At 34.5% G+C, this 27,628-nt stretch overlaps 1 protein-coding gene across 1 annotated transcript; it reads left to right on the forward strand.

Moving 5' to 3' along the window:
- The first annotated feature begins 12,961 nt into the window (after window positions 1-12,961).
- LOC117337684 (tyrosinase-like protein 1) lies at window positions 12,962-22,914 on the forward strand. The gene is given in 5 exon segments (XM_033898784.1): window positions 12,962-13,052; window positions 19,036-19,464; window positions 19,980-20,092; window positions 20,376-21,189; window positions 21,191-22,914. Coding segments are annotated over 5 exon segments (2,154 nt in total). The 5' UTR covers window positions 12,962-12,977; the 3' UTR covers window positions 21,914-22,914.
- Window positions 22,915-27,628: the final 4,714 nt, after the last annotated feature.

Below are 27,628 nucleotides of genomic sequence, written 5' to 3' on the forward strand. Positions count from 1 at the left end.
TTGTGCGGTAAGTAGGAGTAGTAACGTTTCGTCAAGTTGAAGTGATTCAAAGACCTCCTAAAGTGGTGAACGCTCAACTACAATGGTAAAGGCCAAAAAAATGAGGCAGTGTCAAGGGAAGATACTAGAAATAAGGAACATGTTAGGCAGAAAGAAGAAAAAAGGATAAGTTCCCAAATTTAGTCGCCTCTTACGAATCGCAGGTTTACCGAACACTGCATTTAAAAAACTGCAACTTTTTTTCTTAGCTTGTCCAACGTAACGATATCTAAGTTGGCCGATACCATTACCTTGCTATGATTACATCATACATTGAAAGGATTACATTATGCCTTGCTTTGGTTACATCATACCTTGAAAGTATTACATCATGCCTTGCTGTGATTACATCGTGTCTTGCTGTGATTACACAATGTCTTGCTGTGATTACATCGTGTCTTGCTGTGATTACAGCGCATGCATGCCAATGATTGCATCATGCCTTGCTATGATTACATCGTACCTTACTATGATTACATCGTGTCTTCCTGTGATTACACCATGTCTTGCTGTGATTACATCATTCCTTGCTATGATTAAAGCATACCTTGAAAGGATTACATCATGTCTTGCTGTGATTACATCGTGTCTTGCTGTGATTACATCATGCCTTGCTGTGATTATATCATGATTTGCTATGATGACACCATGCCTTGCTGTGATTACAGCGCATGCCTGCCTATGATTACATCATGCCTTGCTATGATTAAAGCATACATTGAAAGGATTACATCATACCTTGCTGTGATTACATCATGCCTTGCTTCGATTACATCATGCCTTGCTTCGATTACATCATGCCTTGCTTTGATTACATCATGCCTTGCTTCGATTACATCATGCCTTGCTGTGATTATATCATGATTTGCTATGATGACACCATGTCTTGCTGCGATAACATCGTACCTTGCTGTAATTACATCATGCCTTGCTGTGATTACATCATGCCTTGCTGTGATTACATCATGACTTGCTGTAATTACATCATACCTTGCTTCGATTACATCATACCTTGCTGTGATTACATCATGACTTGCTGTAATTACATCATACCTTGCTTCGATTACATCATACCTTGCTGTGATTACATCATGACTTGCTGTAATTACATCATACCTTGCTTCGATTACATCATGTCTTGCTGTGATTACATCATGACTTGCTGTGATTACATCATACCTTGCTTCGATTACAACATACCTTGTGATTACATCATGTCTTGCTGTGATTACATCATGCCTTGCTGTGATTACATCATGTCTTGCTGTGATTACATCATACCTTGCTGTGATTACATCATGCCTTGCTGTGATTACATCATGCCTTGCTGTGATTACATCATGTCTTGCTGTGATTACATCATGTCTTGCTGTGATTACATCATGCCTTGCTGTGATTACATCATGTCTTGCTATGATTACATCATGCCGTTCTTATTTCAATTCTTAAATAATGGGGTTTCCCTCCTGGTTGTGCTGATTTTTGAAGCTTGCATTAAGGTAGTCTACAACCCTATTTTTAAAAATAGTCGTTTTATGAACTGTCACATATAATGACACTGATTGATGTTGATATGTTGGGGAGTTTGTTTGTATCATTTTTACAACTTCAGGCTCATGGTTATGTTCAGATGGAGCCATGTCAGGTCTCCGGAAGCTCACTGCGTTGCACACTTGAGGTAAGTAGTACATGTATTTGTATGCATGTGATTGAAGAAACAGGTTTCATTGCTTGTTAAAACTTTACAGAATGATATAAATTGTAGTCCTTGTTGGAGCGACGGAAACAATTATACAACATATGCATATGTTTTTTTTAATTTGTCCTGGGCGTGGCTACATTTGAAACAAAAAAATAAATTTAGAATAAACGGTGACTATGGCCCCCTTGGGCGATCGCTATTAGTCCCCGAACCAGATTAGTGTACATCCGTTTGCGGTTTTCGTGTGTTTACCTGGATAAAGAGTAATATATCAACTCCATCAACACTTCATGTCACGATCAAATAAAATAAAACGATAAAATAAAACAAAAAATGTATTCGAAAAAATTAAGAATAATTTTAAAATTTACACCACACCAAACACGTCAGATTCACAAAACATACTGTCAGGCTTTTCTACTTTGATGCTAGCTAAGATAATTGTCTGGTTCCTAACACGGATTGTGTTATTTGCAGGAGATTGTCCACGTCTCAGACAATCACTTGTCAAGGGTAAAGCGAGTGTTAACCAACTCTAGATGGATGACGTAGCAATTGATATATTAGGAATCTCAGATGGTCAACTCCTTGTTAAAATGTATTTAGATCTTGGTACAGTTACCGCGCGCCGTCATGATGGGGATGGCATGTCTTACAGAGTAGACCAAAGGAGTATCACGTGTCAGACTGTATTTGCATGTAAATCTTGTATTTGGCGAGTGTTTGTGCATTAGGTTAAATATTTGTGGAGGGTTAGACGGATCTAGTTGAGACTTGTCTGAGTCACATGTGGTTTCATAGTTAAGTTAAGTTTATTTCCAGATCAGGATTGATTGATCCTCTATACTGGACTCAACATACAATATATATATACAATGTATACACATTGATATAATAATAAGGTATGTACAAATCATAATAAATAGTTAGTGTTCAGTTCCATTAAATGCTATTTTAAAGTTTATATTGATATATCGGCTCTGTAATTATAAATGATGTCTTGGTTTTCCCAGAATTTATCAAGTCTGTTCTTAAAACAGTTTGTGTTAGGGGCAGATATCACGGTTTCCGGCAGAAAATTCCAGATCCTCGCTGATCTCACAGTGAAATAGTTTCTTCTGAGAGAAGATATTGCTCTTTGTGGAAAAAGTTTTTTAGAATTTCCTCTAACACTGTTCTTCTCCGACATGTTGGACCACAATTTTATGAAGGTACAGCATTCTTGGTCGTACACTCCACTGATCATTTTGTATATTTCGATCATGTCTCCCCTCACGCGCCTGTATGATAACGTAGGTAATTTTTTTTTTAATCTTTCTTCATACGTTGAGTTATGTAGTCTAGGTAGGCATCGCGTGGCTCTTCTCTGTACGTTTTCAATTGGATCGATATGTTTGTATTTATAAGGAAACCATACTGCACTCGCGTAGTCAAGCTGAGATCTGACTAGAGATTTATATAATGGTATACATAATTTCATGTCCATAAACTGGAAAGTTCTTCTTAGCATACCAAACATTGAGTTAGCTTTTTTTTTTTTTTTTTTTTAACTTTTTCACTTATATGGTTTTCAAAACTTAATTCTGGCTCAAAGGTTACTCCTATATCTTTCTCCTTAGATGTTGTTATGTGGCCAAGTCTGTTTCTTTTCCTATATGCATGTGTTTGCATTTATCCGGATGCATTTTCAGAAGCCATTCCTCACTCCAGTTGCACATAGTATCTAAGTCTTTTTGCAGTTTTATTGTATCTTCTCCCTTAGTTAATATTTGAAAATTTTTGTATCATCTGCAAAAAGGTACATGTCTGAATCTACCAAGCCTGGAAGTTCGTTGATGAAGATGACGGAGAGGAGTGGGCCCAATACAGATCCTTGCGGTATCCCAGAAGTAACAACTTTCCACTCTGAATCCTCTTCATTCACTGTAACCTTCTGTTGTCGACCTGATAGGAAGTTTGAAACCCATGATACGATTTGGTTTGAGAAACCGTAAGAGCTAAGCTTGTTGATGAGACGCATATCAGGGACGGTGTCAAAAGCCATCTTGTTATCCATGTATATGCAATCAATAGAATTGCCATTATCGAGCCTGCCCTGCAGGTAGGGCGTAAGAATTGTACCTGCTGCCCCCATTGCATGATCGTAAGAGGCGACTGAATTTGGGATATTATCTTTTCACTTCTTTCTTAACAACTTTCTTCTTCCTAACGTCTCCCTTGACACTGCCTCACTTTTGGCCTTTAGTTGAGCGTTCGCCCCTGTGAGGAAGGCTTTGGGTTCTGTCCCCTGGCCGAGACATACCAGAGTCTTTAAAAATGGTAGTTGCTGCTCCTGCTTAGCGCTCAGCATACAAGGAGTGGGACGACTGGTTCGCCCGTTGTAAGTATAATGTGACCGGGTGGGGTGTCCTGCTAGACGTCTTCGGCAGTATGCTTCAGTGAGGTAGCACTATAAATCGGCAAAAGTTCCGGCCTATCACAAGGAGACTTAACACGAACATACCACAGCCTCCCAAAATACACATACGCACTCACCACACGCATACATGTCGCACGCACGGGAGGCCGTCCTTAAATGACCCAAGCTGTTAATAGGACGTTAAACAAATAAAACCAAACCAAACCAAACCATTATCGGGCGCCTCTGTCTACTTGTGTAGCACTTCCAGTAATTGAAGTGAAGTTGACCTTCCAGATAAGAATCCATACTGCCTTGATGAAAAATAATTGTTAATCCTCATGTGTTTTGTTATGTGTTCCCTTATAATACTTTCCAATGTTTTACAAACAACCGATGTCAGACTGACAGGACGATAATTTCCAGCCTCACACTTGTCGCCCTTCTTGTAAATGGCACACACTTTTGCTTTTTCCAGTCTAATAGTAGGTCCTCGGATAAGAGCGATTGATTAAATATAATTGATATTGGTCTGCTTATTGAGATGGCCGTATTTTTCAAATATGTAGGATGTAGTTCATCGAGTCCTGGTGATTTATCTGGTTTAAGCTTTGAGAGATATTCATATACTTGCTGGTGGTTAACTTTAAGAGGTATCATATCCACATTTACTGTTTGATTTGGAATTTTTGGTATATCCTCTTTATTTTTTTGGGCTCTGATACAAAAACTTTGCTGAAAAACTTTGCAAGTACTTCTGCTTTTTCATTGTCGTTTATAACTTTTGTAGAGTTCTTGTCTTCTGGTATGCTGTACAAGTCACCAATGCCAGTTTTCACTTTTGACTTAGAATTGATGTATCTCCATATGGCCTTAGTATTTAATTTGGCTTTAGCTGCTAAATTATGCTCAAATTTTTTTCGAAGGTTGAAAGTGAATGTTTTTTTTCTTAATCATCTCCAGTGTAGTTTTGTCCGCAGGGAAATTGCTGATGTTGTTACTCCCAATCCTGATCAATTTAGTTGGCACATATTTGTCCTCTATGTCCTTTATGATTTTCTTGAATAATTCCCAGTTTTCATTTATATTGTTTGATTCATTCATTATCTCTTCCCTCGGTATATTCCTGATTTCTCTATTAATATCTTTAAAGTTTGCCTTATCGTAGCATCGTTTCATGTATCTTCATTGCTGAAAAGTCTGTTCGAAGTCAAGGTTGCGCAATTTAGAAGAATACTGGCCATAGGAGAGGATTCGTCTTGCCCAACCAAACTAAAGGTGTGTATCGCACAACATCCCGGTCAAAATGGATTGATCACTTTCCTCAGAAGGGATTTGTGTATTGTTTACAGCAATTGAGCGCAAACCTGTAAATACTGTACTGTATAACATGGAATGTTTGCTGTGCATAAATTTTAAATTATAGACTGCAAATTGTTTCACCATCGCCACGAAATTAGCGGATATACTCGAATTAGTTTGCCTGGATGTGCCACCCGTTCGCAGATAAAATGCCCTTACAACTCCTCTTCAATTTGTGAATCTGTGGAACCCCACAGGAGTGTTGGTACAGTGTGTAGATGTGCATGTATGTTTCCTTCTGAGCTTTGAGACGGGTATCCATTTGATTTGAAGTACACAGAAAGTTGCATTCTCAGTAATTGAATAAATAGTAGTAAAGTATATTTTTTGCTTTTTTTTTTTCTTTTTTTCTTATATTTGAACTCGTACGCCCGTCGATTTTCAACAGAGTTAATCTGGTATACCATCTGTATCCGTCCGTCCATCTGTCCCGTTATCCACCTCTCCGTCAATAATTAGTTCAAGATTTATGGCATGGTCAGTGGTCTGCAGTTAATTGGGGTATTTTATTTTTTATTTTTTTTATTTTAAGTCTTGAAAAGGGACTTACGCGTCCGTTCGCGATGCTCTTGTGAGTTTATGCTGTGGTGTGTCATCCAGAAGACAGCTTATAAGTACAATGTTCTTTACTGAATCGTTTTAGATTGATGGAATATCATTTTATCTACCCGGAAATCTATGCAGGTAGTCGAAGCTTTGTTTTCGAACTCAAACGACACACACATTTGTCATTCGCAATATTGATCAACAAATTCGTAATAAACTATAAGCGATATGTTAATGCCCATTTTTGCGATACAATATAACAACGCACTTTTGTGCGGACTCTGTGCGGTCATATGTGTGCGGGTGGTGTACGCAACTATATACATGAAAATGGTAAGTAACCTGACCAATGTGTGATCTACTAACACCTCCTTGGAAGACGAAGACGTGCCGGTACGGACTATTGTATCCATTGCTACATTTCGAACACCATTTCGAATATATAAAATAATATGTTGATAAGTATAATGTATCAATCCAAAGGGACTTTTATACAATTTATTACAAGAATAAACACGTGGATGATTTTCTACCTTAATTACTTTAAGCACACGACACACGACAGGACCTTGTCATCCTCATACGGTGGACACTGTAGAGATCCACAAACTGTTCTAACCTGGTAGAGCAGTCTCCCTTCGCTGTTTGTAATACCTCCCCCAGGCAGTGCCTGTGGATGCTCATCGACGCATGTATATTGAGTGGGGCTCGGAGAACCGATACTTCCGGCGGACAAAACGCCATGATAGGCTTCAACCCAGTCTGGGTAGCATTGTTCACGCCCAGGTATCATTATAGACGTCGAATGGAAAGAACTACGACAAACGGCACAAGGGACGTCTTCATCCTGGTTCGGCATGTTGAATAGAAGCGTGTCTTCGTACTCGGCTCCATACATGTGGGCAGGGTTATAGTGCTGAATGTTTTTGTGGGGTCCCCATGTGGGATCCGAAGGTAGACACACCATTTCCGCCGCACCACCGGTATGTGCAGAGTTGGACCCTCCTGCGTAACCTAGAATGGACAGAAGCAGCATACTAATTCTCTTTCTTACCTCTAGATATACATTGTAGTTCTGAAATTGTCAACAATATATTGGCGCAAAATTACATTGTTGGTAGACTTGGTATTGCAAATGTGATAGACTCAAACTTCGTTATCTCAAAATCTGAAAACTCTGTCACCTCGAATATTTGGGATATCTCGAAGTTTTTATCCCCATTACCCCTACCGACTTTGAGATGACGAGGTTCGTGTATGATTAACTCAATGTTTATGTTTTTGCAGCTGAGGATTACTTCATAGAAGATATGCTGATTAAAATCACTGATGAGTTTGTAAGGGTATATGTATGGCTGAATACAAAAATATCCAATACATATCACTAGATATAGGACGGGAGTACAAAGTTACCAGTGTAGACAAGGTGTGTGCCATTATCTGTTGGACAATCCTTTCTTCCCCAGCGGATGTAAACTGTTCCTTTGTTTCCTGTAGGCAAAGTCATGAAAGTAAATTTTCAGCTGCGATTAAACTATGGTTAAGATGAAATAATACAAAAAGTTTTAATGCTAGTATTTAATACTTCAGTATTCAATAGCATAATACTACATTTGTATATGATTACCTATTTGTTTCCGGTATCGAGAATATATTAGACAAACAAAACTTCCTCTTGATATCAAATGTAACATATTTAATTATTGATTTTAATCTACGTATTCATCACGAGGTACGTTCTGGGTCCAGTTGTTCAAAGAGTGATTAGGCTAATCACATTTTGATAACATTTTTCAAATCATGATATAAAATTTTCTGGTAGAACTTACTTGACCACACTTTATGAAATTCAGTAATTCTTAGTTCTCTTCAACTGGCATAATTTCAAGACGATATACTGGCAGGTTTTGTAACAAATGAGAAATGAATCAAGTGATGAAGCCCATCACCTTTTGAACAACTGGGCCCTGATGTCGTTCTTGGTGTATATTCTTAATCTCTTTTTTGTACATTGTAGAAAAACCAATGTCAAAATTGCCATTCACGTGTATTTTAGAAAGAAATAAGAACGCTGCTCGGTACACTTGAAAAAGTGTTCCATTTAAGTGGCGTCTCCTTACACATAAAGCACAAGTCGAAGGTTGAGATGTAGTACTTACCGCCTTGTTCGCTGTGTATCTGTGACTTCAGGTTTGTTAATTTCGCCTCTTGAGCTGCAAGTTTCATAGAAATATCTGATGCATTTGCGATGACTGCTGCTTGAAGAGAAATAATATCAGATTTATCCACAGAGAGTTCAGATCGTATCGAAGACATATTCAATTCCTGTGTCATAATTTTTGACTGAAGGGAAGCCAATTTATGTCCTTGATCGCTAACATTTGCCTGAAGTGTGGCGACCTCGGAATTTCGTGTTGCCAGCTCCGCTTGCAGGGCTGCCTCCGATTTCTTAGTTGAATCTAGTGTCTGTTGAAGTGTAGTAACTTCAGCTTCAACAGCTGACAGTTTAGATTGTAGTATCGACATATCGTGTTCCTGTGATGAAACTGTCGACAGTAAAGTGGTTACCTGGTTTTTAGTCGCCTCATATTCCTGCAATTTCACCTGTATCTGATGTAATTCCTGTTGAAGGTAATTAGGATCGCTTAACAATATTCGTTTTTCTTTTCCTGTTGACGCAACACTAAACCATCCCAAAACAAGAAACACACTTAACCAATTTAGTGTTGCCATGTTGAAGAATATTTTTCCGATCGTTCTTATCTTTATATCAGTGGGCGTACAGTGCTAATCATCGTGGTGAAGCCAATTGATAGTAAACAGTGCAATAACTGCTCTTACACTTCGTCAGCCAAAATAATTACTAGCCATACATATAAAGAAATATTTGAAAAAAAAGTATGTTTTATGAAGTTTCATATTATTTGAATTAAAGTACCTTGATTCACCAAATAAAAAATATGTGTCAAGCAACTGTTTCATTTAGCTATCTTTTAATGTGATTCGTGATTTCACCACTATGATCATATCAGGATATCAGGCTGACCATTACTGCGCTATTGAAACGTTCTTTTTTTATAAGAACGCCGATGTGGCACAGCGGTATAAGCTATGCGATTTGGTGCCGTAGATCGTGAGTTCGAGGCCCGGTTATAATTAGGGCATGAGTCATAAAGTTGTCTCCATAGGAATTGCAGAACTTGCTTATGGTTGAGAAATAATAACAAAGGTTTCGATAATATACAATGTAATGCTCTTTCTGGCACAAATGTCATTTGGTGCACTGAAGAGATAGCATGTAAGTTTGATTTATCTGACATACATGAAATGTTTTTAAATGTATCTAGAACATAATATACATGTATGTCGTTTTAACATAGTTCCTGATAGCGACCTTCTGTAGATAATGCCACATACGCCTGTCATATTTTTTCCATTGACCTAGTAACATTCTTAACAAGTAATCGTAATTACCGGTAGTAAGATAGAAAATAATTAACGGAGGCGTCTGAAATGTCAGAAAATAATTAACAGAGGAGTCTGAAATGTCAGAAAATAATTAACGGCGGAGTCTGAAATGTCAGAAAATAATTAACGGAGGCGTCTGAAATGTCAGAAAATAATTAACAGAGGAGTCTGAAATGTCAGAAAATAATTAACGGAGGAGTCTGAAATGTCAGAAAATAATTAACGGAGGAGTCTGAAATGTCAGAAAATAATTAACGGAGTAGTCTGAAATGTCAGAAAATAATTCATGGCGGAGTCTGAAATGTCAGAAAATAATTAACGGAGTAGTCTGAAATGTCAGAAAATAATTAACAGAGGAGTCTGAAATGTCAGAAAATAATTAACGGAGGCGTCTGAAATGTCAGAAAATAATTAACAGAGGAGTCTGAAATGTCAGAAAATAATTAACGGAGGAGTCTGAAATGTCAGAAAATAATTAACGGAGGAGTCTGAAATGTCAGAAAATAATTAACGGAGGAGTCTGAAATGTCTGAAAATAATTAATGGTGGAGTCTGAAATGTCAGAAAATAATTAACGGAGTAGTCTGAAATGTCCTTGATTTTAGACTCCTTAGGCTATATCCAACCACCATAGTCAAGTTCTGCGGTATTATAAAAAGTTTTGTTCATCATCAATCTAATTGAAATTAGATGTTTATTTTCTGCTTCGTAAACTCCGCTTGAAGGGTTTATGGAGTAGATAATGAACATCAAATTTTAATTAGATTGGTTTATCGTACAAATGATATCACTTTTTATGGGATTTAATCAATGCAGTTCATGACTACATGTGCACATATTCTAATACAAAGTAATTTATGCTTTAAACTCTATTTTCTTAAATAATGTAAAAAAAATCAATGTCTGCAAACAACAAACCTTATAATCGGTTTTTTATCATGAGCCTAGAAAATTGAATATTCTTCATTGTCTTCGAAATCGAACAAGCTGTCTGAATTGTTATTTGTATAGAGCAAATCTCAAAGATTAACTGAGTGTCGATGTGGGCATTCCTGTGAAGATTGTTATCATTGCTTTCTTATCTGTCATTTATATGCCAACTTGCGTTTTGAACTCAAACCTATAACCAGCATGGTATAAAGGTAGCATTACTATATATAGTCTTTGTAGGGATGATTTGAATATATCTCGTAATGACAATAGAAAAATGCTTCATGTCACTTCCTGGTAAGGTCAGGTAGATTTTATTGATTCGTCACTTTATTTCCAGCTCAATATAATTATATAGCTTCCCAATCGCCTTGTCAATCCATCTCTATAATCTTATATATTATATATACTGATAGCATCATCAGTATAAATTCTCCTTCTCTTTTTCTCCCCCTCCTCTTTCCCCCGTATCTATATCTATATGAATATTTTATCAACCGTTTATGAGACACAGGCACACTATAAATATAACATATCTAATATAATTATGACATTTAAAAATAGTTTGTATTCATAAATGTCACCATGTGACTATGTTAGATAATTTATATATGCATTATGTGAATAGTCGTCTATAAGTTGGAATATAACTTACTGACAAATCCCTTTGTCATTTTGCATGCCAATGAAATATGGTTAAACTAATACAAAGCAAATTAGATAATTTAGCTACTGGTGCATGAACAAATTCCCACCTCTTTGTCAAATTATCCAGAGCAAATACATTTTGATATATCTTTATTAAACAAAAAATATAAACTAATTTTGTTATTCTCATAAACACTTTGGCATTGTTAGTACAGGACATTAACAACAAAATCAAATACTAGTAATTGATGAACGTGCTAAAGGGTAATTATAAACGGCTGATTGGCACTCGCTATATTAACAGACGTGGTATGTTTTTGGTACACTGGAACCGAGGATATTTTTACAGCATGTCTATCACCTTACCAACAGAAAGAACAAATGTCATGATGCATATCCTACGTAATGTCCAATAAAAGTAGCAAGCAAACGAAAAAAGTTTTTCCCAACAATTTTCCATTTTGATTTAATGAAATTAGAAGCGATCAGTTTTTCAAAGAGCCAGTTATCAGTTTATAATATATATATATATGTATATGTATCAAATTACTTAAAGCATTTACAACAGCTTTTCTGGAAAAAAATCACAAAGTATGTATAAAATTGTTGTAAAATCTATTTTGATTTGTGTTGGCAAGCTGACACAGCTTTGTACAAAATAACTACGAGCTTTTAAAGGTTATTGCAACCAGACCTAAGATATGATTCGAAAATCCAATTAGCTTATGCAATGTTGGCTCATGATTGAACACAGTAGTTAATGTGTTCATGAGAAATCATTGTTTTTTAAATGAATAAATTGTATAATGACTCAGACATGATTGTTTACCTATCCATAAATCAAGGCATGATTTAGCAACTCTTTATCACAAATATAAAAAAAAATTGTAAATTCGGCTTCTCACAAAAACATTTTTCTTTGTTCCGTTTTATAGCTTTGTAAAGACAAATATGACTCAGTTAATCCCGAAATATTTTAATCGCACCACTAATTAATCAAATATATAGTTTGAATCCCCCACAATGTAATTGTATATATTTCACTCCTGAAGTACTGAGTTATGATATGTCAAACATTATCAAAAAAATACACCGACAAACTTCGATTATTTTGAAAGAGGTAGAACTATTAATTCACAATAAAAGCGATATTTTCTTAAAATCTTCTTGATATACACTCAGTCACTGTTAAAGCTCTGTGATCGTGAACAAATTTAGAATTCTCGGACTCCTGTTTAATATTGAATTTAGTGAAATAGCAGATCTATTTCGCTGTTCACAGAAACTGAAAAAAATATACAAATGTTTGTATATTTTATTGTAGGTGTGCATAATAGAATATGTTAGAATTAATTTACCTGTGGTTTTTGCTTTGGTTTCACAGAAAGACTCTGTGGTTTTATTAAAAGGAGGAAGAGTCATAAAAATCACGCTGATGTTTCCTTTACGAACGGGCATAAATTAGAATAATCTATTTCCGAAATCACTGCAACTAATGACTAATATTACTTTTCTATAAAGAAAACTTGCACATTGGCAACGAATGGAAATAAATGCACTGGGAATGGTTCATTTACGGAATATACGTCACAGAAGGAAGGACTAGGACTCGATAACCTACGTAGCATTACCAGGGACATGTCATTATACTTGCAAAGATCCAGACGACCCGTCAAAATAATAAACCTGATAAAACCACAAATTATTTATCACTGCAAATAAACAGCAGATTATCATTTTCCTATCTCAGCTGAATAAAGACGAAATTATGATACGTCAGTGGTTTGAATGGACGTCGTGGATGTGACATATTTGACACCCACTGTCAGTCACGACAGCCATGAAGTTAACACGTGATTACTGGAATATATTACTATTCTTGAGATGTGCATGTATATAAATATCATAACGATCATCGAACGGCCACACCTGCCGAAGCCACTCATCAGAATCCTTGTCGTAAGTAGCTCTGTTTTAAGATTACACCATGCTTATACATTGTAAACAAATCATCGTCAACTGCCTTAATATACAAATAAAAAATAAAATACATCAAACTTCTCTTCCATGATTAGTGAAAAAATAGGCACAAAAGATAAAATTCATATAATACAGACGCATTTATAATTGGTTGAGATAGCCGTATGTGTATGTTAAAATTATGGTTACATGCATGTTATTGTTGTTGTTGTTATGTGAGATATAGAGAACGTCTGCCAGGCAATGGGTGTCAAATAATGATAATCAAATATTTATATTTATCTAATACTGTCCTTGTAATCTTTTCTACAAGGAAAACTTAAACAACTCTGGAAAATACTTCACAACGATTAGCGTTATCATTTTTAATCAATTTTACATTATACTCAATTGTGGACATTTAAGCAAATTATGTGTTCTTAGGTACACGTTCAATGTGTATTTATTTAAATGTACACGTATATTTATTGGCTTACATTGTCCCACGGAAGATCATCACAAGATTACCATTTTGTTGAAAATAATATTTTCTTAATGATATAATGTCAGTATTAAAGTCAAGGCTCAATGATATTGAACAAATTTAGATTTCATAACTCAGAATCCTATTTGATATTCCACTGTCATATACGAATTTAGTCCTATTTCTAGATATGAATTATTCTATAAGTGACTATGTGGCCATTAATTAAGTGAAGAAAAAAAATGACGGATATGCAGACAGACGGACGGACGGACGGACGCAGGTGAACCTGTTGGGAAAACCCATTTCATTTTAGAGTGCAACCAACTAATCACGAATATCCGATACAAAGAACAAATGACAAAATGATACAAAATGATACAAAATAATATATATAAAATAATATATATATAAGACAATATACAATGTTTCTGATGTTTGCCTGCCAGTGAGTCTTTATTAACGGGTCCAACGTCTCCTATTACGTCCTTCTTGAAATATGCGCAAATACCCACAAGGAAGTGACAGTGGGCAGACTTTTATAGGATATTTTATGGACGTAAAACAGTATGCAAAGTCAGATATACAATGTACGTGGCGAGAGTAAATCATGAATTCCAATCATTCGCGATAATTTGTTCGAAAATAGCACCTTTGGGTGGCGGTCCGTGACTTTTATGGTTCATCATTCGCGAATTCAATGTCATTTCTTGATCAGCTATCGCAAAATCATGTCGCAAATATGTATGAAAAGGCTAGCTCGCGAATCTAAGTGAATTACAGTATAGTGCAACTTATAATATAGTATCCTTCATATAAAATATTTAATAGCTTAATACAATTAATAAAACAGGTGTGTACATATTTTAATGCATTTCAACTTGATATTATTTATATATACATGTATATATATATATATATGTGTGTGTGTGTGTGTGTGTGTGTGTGTGTGTGTGTGATATTTGTTGTTATTGTATTTTCGTCTTTGAAAAGTCTGTTTAGTAGGGGGTACCGGTAATGATAAGCAAACCAAAACCAAAACCGGCGACGAATGTATTATCAAACTCTGTATAAAACACTGTAAAAATCCCAATAACTTATGTGGATATAATCAATTTCCAACATGATTTCAGAACACGTTATTTTGAATAGTGATGTGATTATTAAGCAAATGGTATTTTCTTAATTGAATGCGGAAGTTTCAGATAAATGCTGAAATATACATGATAGGATCATTTCTATGTTTATGGATATTCAAGTGTTTAGTATACAGTTAAATTCTTAATTTGCGATATATGTACATGTATATCGCATAATAATACATCGCATGCAATGATATTTAGTTCAAAGGTAACATAGAAAATATAAATAATAAGGTAATACTTATATCTGAATATCAATACAGTTTCTAAGTAAGGGTTGTTATTTTATAATATGGCAAAAAGTTTTGATTAAAATAACTGAAATGATGAAACAGAAACACGTCTTAACAATTTACATTACATTAACTCAATGCCATACTAAATTGACATAAATGTGTCTATGCTTTGTAACGAAACGAATGTACCCAAAAAGGTAAAAAGAAATCTTGTTGATATCGTATACTGTTTAAAGGGCACCTTTTCTGATGACGTATCTACCACTTTCCTTACAGATGACATAATAAAGACAGATACACGACAGAAATGTTACTCTATTTAAATAGGTAATCACCGCCTACATCATAAATAACTTACATAAGAAACATGATTTGTAACCACACTGGCACAAGGAAAGCATTATTATTTACTAAGTACCACTTGTCATTCAGGTTTTATATTTCCGGGCACAATCAACAGAACCAATTCCTGGAGTCAGCATAACAAAACACATACTGTAAGCACTGTAATTAAACCTCAGTAATTAAAACCTCAGTTCTAGGCAGTACCTACAATAATTAAAACCTCAGTTCTAGGCAGTACCTACAATAATTAAAACCTCAGTTCTGGACTATGTACATACCATAATTAAAACCTCAGTTCTAGGCTGTACCTACAATAATGATTTCTTGTCCTACAAGACATTGGCCGTGGTGCAATGGTTTCACGGTTGTGGTTCATGGTTCCATGCTAATTTGTAAACCACACATCCTTTATGGGCACTCCCGGATAATATGTCATCGTATGTCAATTAATTTAATTATAGAATCATATATGATTTCACCACGACTATCAGATCTCTATGATACATTTATGTTTAAGTTATTTATTCTATTTGAAAACACAGCAAAAGATATGAATTAAACATACGTCGATATACGTGATGCTTTTAAGTTCGCTTGGTACTATAAGAGCCGCATTTTATGGCAGAATATATTTGTGAATGCGAAATCATTCATGTTTCTATTTAAGTTCCGTATAGAAGTTCAGGTGCATTAGACAAGGAATAGATTAAAACACCGAAATAATCAGAAAAACGTTACAAAACATTAATAAATGAAAGATTAAAATAATGATAAACAGAAAATGAAAAATCTTGCCCAAAAATTTATTATGGCTTTTAGTTAAAAAGGCTACTACAAAGTCAAATAAGATAGATAGGTTTCATGAGAAAACATCAATATCTTATACTAATTATGGAAACGGGAGATTCCTTATTTTTTTCATTCGCCTCTGTTAAAAGAAGAAGAAGAAGAAGAAGAAGAAGAAAAAGAAAACGTTTTTTATGTAGTCATAGAGTTAGATCGGAACTAAGTAATGACTGAGAAAAAGTTAAATAGATCATACTTAATGTGTAGCGTCTAAATTAAAACATTTGGGACATTTTTTTCGATATGAGACTATTTTTTTCAAACAACGATGTTTCTACATTTCTGATATCATTAATTGTTAAATTATGTTATTAGACAGAAAGGAGGGTTCTATGAGGACAATCACATCCTTTTGTTTCAAAATCAAAATTTTATTTGACGCATACAGCATTGTCTGATCCATCATTACTTAATGTTGTTTTATGGCCGGATCAGACCAATGGCATTGATCAAACATCACTCAAAATTTCATATTTTTTAAATTAATCAATCAATTTTTTATGTCAAACAGTATCAGAGTTAGCATACTATTTGCATATAAAGTTTGCTACTTTCTGAATGGGGTTTAACTGACAATTATTTCTGAAGTGACATGCAAAACCTGTATGACCCGGATATTTAATGATAGCTAACACCTGTGATTGCATACATGTTATCTTATGTATAGGGATAGACAGAAGTCATTGTCCTGAGATGACATTTATTAACATATTAACTATATATATATATATATACATATGTATATAACATAACAAGCATACTCAATACATATCTTATATGTGAGTTTTAATCCCACCAGCATTTTAATAGCATTTCGCTAAACTATTCCGTTACTCTATTGACTGACTCTGACTTTTGCTTACAATTCATATTTGATATTTTCAAAGTTATACGATATGCGAGTTTTGGTCTTTTATTTTCCTTTGATTTTTGTCGGGCCTCTTATTGATGTTGCCAGTTTCCCTGATGGTCTTATATATAAATAACTCAACAATTATTGAAAAGTCATGAGAAACTGTTGCTGCAATCAGTGCTTATGTATAATATACTTTATATTTTGATTATTTTTCATTTCATTTCATTTTATATTTTTGTTTTTCAATATTCTTTTGTACACAATTACAGTTGGATATACACACTATATTTCATATGTGATAAGATCAACCTGATAGATATTAGCGTTAAATGTTATTCACTGTGAATCTAATTAAGGGTAGATACTATTTATACTAGCATCCTATCATATATACTTTCATTCTAGAATAATTTGTTAAATAAATCTTACCAGTTACAGTTAAGAAGACAAAATTCAATACTAACAGGGCAGCTGGAAAAGCCTGTCATACTTGTTTAAGATTAGTAAGGGTGGTCATTACGAATCGTATATAACTTCCTACGTCATGCTTCCTCCATTCTAAAGGTCATGTGAATTGAGACTAAAATCACGACCATCAACCACAGTCAATAAATGTGTCATTCTTAAGCATTCAAAGAAGAATCCATTAATTATATTTGGAAATGCCATTTAATTGTAAGCAAAGGAACGATAGGTTCTCAAATGTTACCTGTAGTAGCCTTCCGCAATTTATACCAATTAGTAACACCCACAGCAAGACATTTCGAATAGATGTTCCATCCATATTATCTAACTTAAGGCACTACATCGACTTATAACTTTTTCTTATGAAAGCATTATTGAATATAAGGACAAATCTTAATCTAGAAACTTTCTTACATTTTGTTTTGGTTTCATATGGAAAATGGAGTTTCCTTAAGGTAACGAACGTTGATGAAACCGGGTCCCTGTGTTATGTCTATTGATGCAATTTATTTTAATTATCAAATAATGAAATTAACGAGATTACAAATAATAAATGTATTTCGTTGATACGAAGGTCATCAAATAATATGCTCAGTGACAGATCAAAATTGATATTATCATTCAACATATGTTATTTTAATTATTTTAAATGTCATCATGTGTCAAAATGACAATCCTCTCTTGTTACACTGGTTGCCGTGTATTAACTACGAGATTGACACCTGACATAAATCAATGTTACATATCACTTGTAATCTGAATTGTTAACTGGTCAAATTTGACATTTAAATGGAATAATTAATAATTATTGTCAGAATACTTCCTTAATGGGGTGCAATATATCCCGAAATATATATATCTAACTTTCACTAGTAATCATCATTTAACATATCTATTGACGACATTTATCTATTGAAATCTATGCATATGTGCCCAATAATTTTTGTAGCCAAATGCAAATATATTGATTGCTTTGAATAGTTTGTGATAAACATAGCTGACTTAACAACTACAAATTGACAACAATGTTACAAAAAACGATATTATATATCAATTACATATCATTTCCACGCCGTTAACGAACCCAAAATTTAATTAAAACATCTGACTAAAAGCTCTACTGCATTATTGACATTATTGAGAAATGTGAAGTATAACAAACGTCTGTTTTTGTGCTGCTTGAATGATTGCTGTTGCTTTTTCTATTTATTTTATAATATGAAATGATCGTGTAAACTTTTCCCCGTGGTTTGGAGCTTTCAAATAATTCATGGGTACTTTCGTGGTGTGTGGTTAGTCCATGCAATATGGTAATGTTAATGATACATTATGATACAATATGTGTTGTATTTATATTCGTGGCTACATAGCAACTACATACTTATGTATATATATGCTGTGTTATTTTTTCTGCTTTGAAAGCGATTAAACAGAAAATTTCTTACCAATCTAAAATGTATTAATAAAGGTGTTTAAAACGTCATGTCATTATTGGTACAGTATCATTTTCTGTTTATACTGTACGGTAAAATGAGAAATCTCATTAGGAGAATTCCCGGATATTTTCTTTTTGCAGGTTTTTTCTTATTGATATATTGTCGTGTTTCAGATGATCCGCGTTATCAACATGGAGCTGATAGGGGTGCATGTTGTTTTGTTTGGTTGCATGATGCTGTTACCAGAAGTCACGTGTCTGATACAGCCAATCAAAATGCCAGACGAGCTATCATCATGCTATTCGGAGAGAACTTGGAATCTCAGCGTGACAGACTTTCCATCCCAAGATATCAACAGTTTCTGTATAAACCAGTACCTATGGAAAACCGCTGGGACCAGGTATCACGAGGAGGTATCTAATGAAACGCTGTCTTACATTGGGTCTCTATTTAGGAAGATTGCTGGAGATCATTGGAATCATCGACATAAAAGACAACTCACATTGAGTTTATCGCGCAGGCGCAGAAGGGAAGTGAGAACATTGTCTCAGCAGGAATGGAATGATTTTGCAGGAAGGTTGAATTGGCTTAAAATGCAAACGGTAAATACTACAAGCACACTACTTGCACCAGATGCAAAAGTTCGATTATAACCCTCTTTATTCAGATTCTGTCTGCATATTTGCGCCTATCATTCTTACTCAGACTAAACGTAGTAATATTGGTACATTCATTAACACCTTTGTAAAATTTGAGTGGTTTAGCGGGTTTGGAAAATTAGTGCTACTACAAAATAGTCAGTATATGTCATTAAAAAATAAGAAAACGTATATTTGCCCATTTATAATTTCGCTCAATATTATAAGCACACAGAGAAAAATATCATTTAAACCACTTTAAACCAAGAGTTTACAGTAGTTTCTTTGTAATTTTCTTGTTGCAAAGGTGAAATGGAATGAAACCCACTTCTTCGACGATGATGGAAAATATGAGTGAATTTGGTTGGAAGTTACGTTTCTGCAATACCTCAACATATAAAGTGTAAACAGTCGCAAGGAAATCCTGATATATTTATCTGTATATTTCATATGTTTTTTTGTTTTTTTTACAATAATAGGACGTATATCCTAATCGATATGACGTCCTTGCCAATTTTCATCAAGGAATAGCGTCACGTTCTGCACACGGAGGGCCTAATTTCTACGGCTGGCACAGGATCTACCTTTTGTTGTAAGTATTATGTGTTAAGCTGCAGGGATTATCTTTTTCAGTTGAATATCCCCCATACATCGTGATGAAAAGCACAGATAAATACACAAATAAATAAAATGAAAAAAAAAAATCAATGTTTATTTTACATCAGCGATACGCAATACTTCAATAGCACGTTATTTAAAGGATTTAACGAATGGATGTTAAAGATAACAAAATACTCATGTATTGCAAAGTATATCTTTAAAAATTGAATATTCTAGCGATAGAGATGTCAAAAACAGTCTTAATGTTTTTTCAGAATGGAAACCGCTCTCGGCATGGCTATACCGTATTGGGATTCAACATTCGACTACAAATTGGTCGATCCAACACGTTCTATGGTCTGGAGCCGACATTATTTCGGAAACGGAAATGGGGTTGTAACCAATGGTCCTTTCAGGGGATGGAGAACATTTGGAAGACTACTGACAAGAAATATAGGTAGTGACGGCTCACTTTTATCTCAACAAGTCATCAACCGCATACTGTCACAGACATATGGATTTCAGATCACGGAAGGTTCAGCATCGCCTATATTTAGTCTTGAGAGTGTTCACAATGCTCCCCATGCCTGGATAGACGGTGCTATGGGCATTTCAGAATGGTCAACAGCAGATCCAGTATTTTTCGTTCTTCACGCCCATATTGATTACATTTGGGAACAGTTTAGATATAGACAGAGACTACGGGGGATCGACCCTGCCGGGGACTACCCACATTCCACGCGTATGTTCCACGAACGTATGCGAAGAGTTGACGGGTTTCCATCATTAACAAATTTTGATTGTTATAGTGATTTCTTTGGAAATCTGGTACAGTATGATCCACCTCCATCCTGTCCGATTTGTGGAAATCCATTAATGTTTCGCTGTGTAAGAGGTGAGTGCATCCCAACAGAAAATCCAGAACTTTTCCCATCACAGATAAACAGACAAATAGGATATGTGCCAGCCGAACCTTCAGTTGTTAGAAACCTACTCGCACAAACAGGAATACGTCTGACCGACCCAAGGGTATATAATAGGGCAAATCAACAACTAGTGCAAGACTCCACAGATTTCGTTTCTTCCACAAATAAGTAACATTCTGTTTAGAGGAAGGCGAAGTGCTAACACAGCCGGAAGGCAAAAACGGAGTCTTGGAAAAGCATCAAAAGAGGTAGAGAAGATTCTTAGCGATCACAATATAATACTACACAAGGACTATGAAAACACATTTGTGATAGACGGGATAAGAGATATGGATGCATGGTCATTTATTCCGGTAAAAATAATATACCAACGACCTTCTAAAGAAGTAGGTCAACAAATGAGATTAAATGTATTAGATAAATTATCATTGAATACAGAATTAGAACTCGCAAAACATGAAAAGTGTATAATGTCGGATAATCGTACTTCTAGAGTCTATGTGCAATCTGACGGTGTGGATTATTCAGGACGGTATAAAGATTACGCAATAGTTGACGAAACTGTCACTATGTCCACAAAAAAGACATACGTTGGCGTAAAGAATCCGGGAGCAGGTGACGCCACTGCTTATATCACTGCATATGACTCCTGTGGAAGAGCATGCAAGCCGATGTGTCAGGTGCCGCACTCCGAACCGATGGAGTATAAACCCTGCTCTGGTACAATTCACATCACTGACGAATTCCCACTAATGTATTCCCCTTCTTTACTCGATGCCGTTGAAGAAATGCTGAATGAAGATCAAGCGCCATTGTCAATTATTGACACTCCAATAGCTTTTGTATGCGATTATAACATTAAATGGCCCTGGGTTCTGAATAAATGAGGTATGATTATATCACTACTGGCTTCAGTGCTAAGCCTTGTATGATTAGGAATGATATATTGTGCATACACAACTGTTCTTAGAACCCAACTGCACGATTCCAGGAAATGAAATAGGTAATGTTTTGGATAAAAATAACATCACTACAATGGGTCATACTAACAAAGGGTCCCACTTCAGGCTGTGTATATGCTAGTCAGTGAACACTGATAAACAGTTATACCATTCGAGGAACATTGTAACATGGTCATATTGACGGAACAGTGCGATCCCTATTACTTTACCGAAATTTGAAGATGATAACAAGATAACTGACGGCGTTCGGCCTCCACTGGAGCTTTCTGCTAAATCATCTGGTACTAAAATAAGCCTAGTTGACCTATGATTAAGAGGATCTATATGGAATATACTTCTGGAAAATGTTTTCATCATAATGACAATGGTAATGATACCCCATGGTTTGATGAAACCTTTACCTGAAATATGTGGGAACAGATGAATGTCATAGTACCAGGTAATTTCCATAGAAATATCATATCGATATTTTATAATACAGGGTTTTTAATTTTGTTTAATTAATGTGTAGATCTGAAATACATGTGTTTATTATTCTATATACTCGTATTTGATGTACTGCTATATATATATATATATCATATCACATGTAATCTTTGTTTATTTTACAACAAGAACAAAGATGCACATTATAATATAAATTTAAGCGTCCAGGGATCATAATGTGGGCGGAATTTGGAGTATCCGGAGAAAGCCCTCGTTGTCGAATACTGGTCACTTTGGTGAAAAGTGGGAGCGCGCTCTCCACAGCGCCACCCGACCTCATACTAATATATTCACTTCAGCATATAACTCTGTGTGTATATATATATTTATATTTATTTTCTGTATTGTCATTTGTTGAATGGCTGGTCCCATTACTTACATTTTATATGAATGGACCATGTATACATTATTAAAATAAACGAGTTGATCTTGTAACTTCATGTTATCATTACGTTGTTTTTTTTCAGTAATTCACACGTGCCTATATCCCACTTGCTTCTATTAAAAAATATATATAATACATACTGACAGAAAGGTACAAAGCACAGCGTCAATAGACAAGTAATAATATCGCTTTAATAAAAGTTTAAAAACTACTCCGTGCTAGTTTTGTTGGAACAAATTCCATAGCATCTTAGACAATGACATATGATTAGGCATGTCCAGGGAAATGTTCAGTTTCGTCATCATATCTGAAAATGTATGAAGCAGTTTATAACTCTGTTTGTACTTAAACACTCATACTAATGGGAGATAACTCTCATTGATCTACGACGGGTTTATAAATAATAAAGAATACAGCAACATTTTGATGACTGGAAGGTTATCTTTACAAAAGAATAAGATATCTTTAATTTGGTGAAACAGAAATTAGCGTGAAGACATTTAACATTACTTTGACATCTTTAATATACCTTGATATTTCCTTGTCAACAGATTTATCTACAAGTTTTGAGCCTATTTTTCATATAATAATGTCTTTTTATTTCAAGGTTTAGGTATAAAAAACAGGTAAAGGAAGAATATGAAATATTATTATCGACATGTACTGTCATCTGGTCGAGGCTTGCTAGAGTTTTTACAAATTGGAGTTGCTACCCCTTAGTTGCAACCTCACAAAACACACGCACACTCAGTCAATCGCTACATACATGCATCTCGTAAGCAGGACAGAGCGTTCTTAAATTATCGCAATGTTGAACAAAGCAAAGAAGCATATAACACTATTTTCAAAAAATCAACTTTTATTTTACGAAACTAACATTTAGGGATTTTTCTTTAGATTTCTCCGAGCAAGTGTTACATATTTTTGACAATGGTCATGGCCCGTGAAACTTTTTTTCGAAGATATTGTTATAATGTTTGGAAATTCTAACGATACAATAATCATATCATTACATGTATTAGGATATCCGCCTAAATGGTATCATAAATGGTTGTTGTACAGCTTAATTTTGGAGAATTTAAATTTAAATTTAAAAATGAATATGATATTAAGTTACACATTCCCAAAAAAAAAAAAATTACCTGTCGGTATTGAAAAGTAATGAAGCAGTTATGGATAATTAATGGGAAAATGGTGGATAACGATTGGGGATAATTGGTTGACAGGTTAAGTGATGGATAAGATAGGTAGCTGTAAAGTATTGATGACGTTATCCTTTGTCCCAAACTAATTAAGTGTGATTACCGTAGGCCGAAGACAGATGATAAAAAGTAATAAGACTGTATTCCATCGAAAACAAAACTAAGGCGAAAAAAAATCTATGGTCTTTAACCATGCCTTAAATTAGTCTCTTATTTTTACTTATGTTTAATCAACACTTTGTCATTTTGATGGGCGACAATTACATGAGCAATTGCAATAGTTATTTTTCTATCAAGATGGTTATGTCTAAAATTTAGTCATCTGATTTAATTAATAGCATGGACATTAATATTTAAACAAATATTTTATACGTAATTACCATACGTTGTTTCAATTAAAGAATTACAAATACGCACTGACCGTGGCTGCAGTATACTACATGTATTGGCGAGCATAGGTATCCTTAAAACAGTCGACCATTTAACATTATTCGTTTATTATTTGGTAAAACAGTATAGCAAGTAAATTTAATTGTTTTAATTTATGACAGTATTGTTTGTTGTTTTTGGCTTTCTTTTTAAAACCTAGTATTTTCTCTAATGGTAATTGAATAACCATTCTATAACGTAAATAATCCATCCCACGTATCCAGTGTTGAATAAGTTTATTCGGTATAGTGACAGCGATGATAAACCAATCTTTGTAGGTTTATTCTAAAATTAACAAAATTTATCCATTCAAGCCAAACATTAAATTAGATTAAAGACAAGCGACAGTATATTTATCATGATGTCATTCCACATGTCGTAACGTCCTTAGGAAACGTGGCCTAGCCCACGAGTAAACACGCGTAATAGACCACTGATTAAAACCAGATTCATTAACCTCAAGAATAAGGGTGTACATATGTTTGGGTTTCTTGTCATACTAGCAAGGTGTGTGTATATAAGACATAGGTAATCGTAATGTGTGGAATGAGAATATGACTTTAAAACCATCAATCATCATTTTAGTTACACCATACACATATCAGGCTAAGTTATAAGACCAAATGAATTTAAAACCCTAAAACCGAAATACATAATACAGAGAAATACCAGGACCGGACTAGTTTAGTAGTATATAACATAACAGGAGTAGTAAGTAATAGTTACATAAGATACTTCCGGTCAAATGATCATATATATATTGATCAAGGTTTTCGTTACAGAATATCCAGAAAATGTCTGTAGGACATGTATGCCCTATCCCCCGCCACTTGAAATCCCTAAGCATGCACAATCACATTGTACTATATATGATATCGCAATGATGTAACTAGCATGATGACATTGAATTAAGCGTTGATTATTTTCTATATTTAGCAATAGTGACCATGCCCCTGAAACCGTGAAACATAATGTCAGATATATACTTATGATCGACCGTTGAATAAAGTTTCTACAAAATAATGTAATTGTTTGGAGTTTAAACTGAAACAGTTGATATTTTCTATATTTAGCAACGGCGACCTTGGAATCCGGAAACACAGCATTGTCAGGAGTATACTCATCCTTGACCTTTGCTACCCATTACAAATTTCCCCAAGAAAACTGACATTTCGCAATCATCGATAGATTGGAGTGAATATAAATGTATTCGATAAGTTCTATTGTAATTAGATAACTAACAATAAAGTATATAATCACAGCAAACAATAAGTTGTATTCTTAATAGTCGTGAGTAAATACAAACATCATTAAGCAGTCTTCATTGTTTCAAACTTAATTAACTGTAAACATATTTCAGAGGCAAAGAAGACGATTAATAGTGTATGTTCTTTGTATTCACATAACAAAAAATTGATTTCTGAGACAGAATTCGTTAAAATTCTTAAAATATTTCATATATAAAAGAGATAAATAACATGTTTATTTTGCATTTTTTAATTATTGATAATAATATGAGAGAATTCACATTTCTTTGTCAGATTAATTTTATCAATTGATAACTATATAAACATCATACAACATGCAATATACTTCACGATTGATTATCGAATATAAACATACGAAAACGAAGGTTTCATTTTTATTTTCATTATGAATTAAATGAGGAACAACATGCATATAACAGATGTGGTTTAAGGTATATAAGAACATACGCACTAAGTGTTATTTTATGATTAGACTTCCTGTATTAATTATGTAAAATACACACAGTAAGTACATGTAATTACTCTCAAGCGACAATTGGCTTGCAACTCTTGGTTTGTGTGTATATGTTTTAGATATGAATATCTCATATAAAAATCCCCTAACAAACGTATTACTGACACTTTATTGCATTTCGGTGGCATATAAAGCAGATTATATTCGAGGTGATGATAGTTGATCATATGGCATTAGCCTCGTGTTACATATGATAAGATGAACTACCAGCAAAAAGGAGGAAATGGGTTCGCTATATCTTTGGAGGACATTAAATATCTGTTACACTGAAGAAAACTATCGCACAATCTCCTTCCTTTTTTCCTTTCCTGTTCATGATGAGGCGAACATCCTAATTGCATAAACACCATATTTTCTCATTTCTTGTCTCATTCGACTGGCAGCTGAAAATGATCAAAGCGCCTAATGTATTTGTATATATTTGTGTCACAGGTGATTACATAACAAAACCCGACATGTCACAAGTGTACAGTTCGGTATCCTTAGTTTGATCGGGAATTACCTTCAGGTTAGAACCTGATATATCGGTAAATCGCCAGAGGTTCAACCAATCAGGCGATACGTTGAACCAGGAACTATATATAGTATGCATTGACAGCTTGATGAATCACGGAGAGAAAAATTATATAAATTTGATATTTAAAATGTAATAAAATTTAACATATATCAGCTGTAGAATTCAGTTACAGAATCATTGTCGAGCTAAGAGCAAGTAAATAGTAAAACAGATGTCTAGATATATTGAAATTTCACATCATTGTGTGGCTAACATGTAACTAAGCTTTATATTAACAAATGTAAATCTATTCTCGCTACGGATTTCGAATCTGTACGCAGTAAATGAAAGTATAGTTTCAAATGAACTACTGAGATAAGCAATGGCAGCATGTTAGAAATATGCTCATTCTAAACTGAAATGGTTCGCTAGAACTTCAGCGTTGTGGTAATACAATATATTTTGGTAACTTAAACAGGATAAAAGGATAAAAAATGTTCTCTAAACGATTATCTTGTAGAGCAATCGCAGCTGTCATTTATTCATGAAGCAATGTTGATTATGTATAAATGAAATTGTATATATCTTATCTTATAACTCATCAATTTAGTATTGTTCTTAAGGAAATATAATATCTTCTAGATATAAAAGGCATGTAACATAATTTAATACTAGATCGGCAAAGCTACATGATTATGACGATTTGAAATGTCATAACCTAGTTTCAGCGTATAATTTGATGGAACCACCGAGAACAATTCGGATATAATATGGTTATAACTATATGCTTAACCTGTGTTAATGCAAGTAGGACGATGTGAGCTTTGTCACATAAGACAATCAGACCGACAAATTCTAAA

This window comes from Pecten maximus, chromosome 11 (genome assembly GCF_902652985.1).
Source record: "Pecten maximus chromosome 11, xPecMax1.1, whole genome shotgun sequence".
In the NCBI taxonomy this organism is placed as follows: domain Eukaryota; kingdom Metazoa; phylum Mollusca; class Bivalvia; order Pectinida; family Pectinidae; genus Pecten; species Pecten maximus.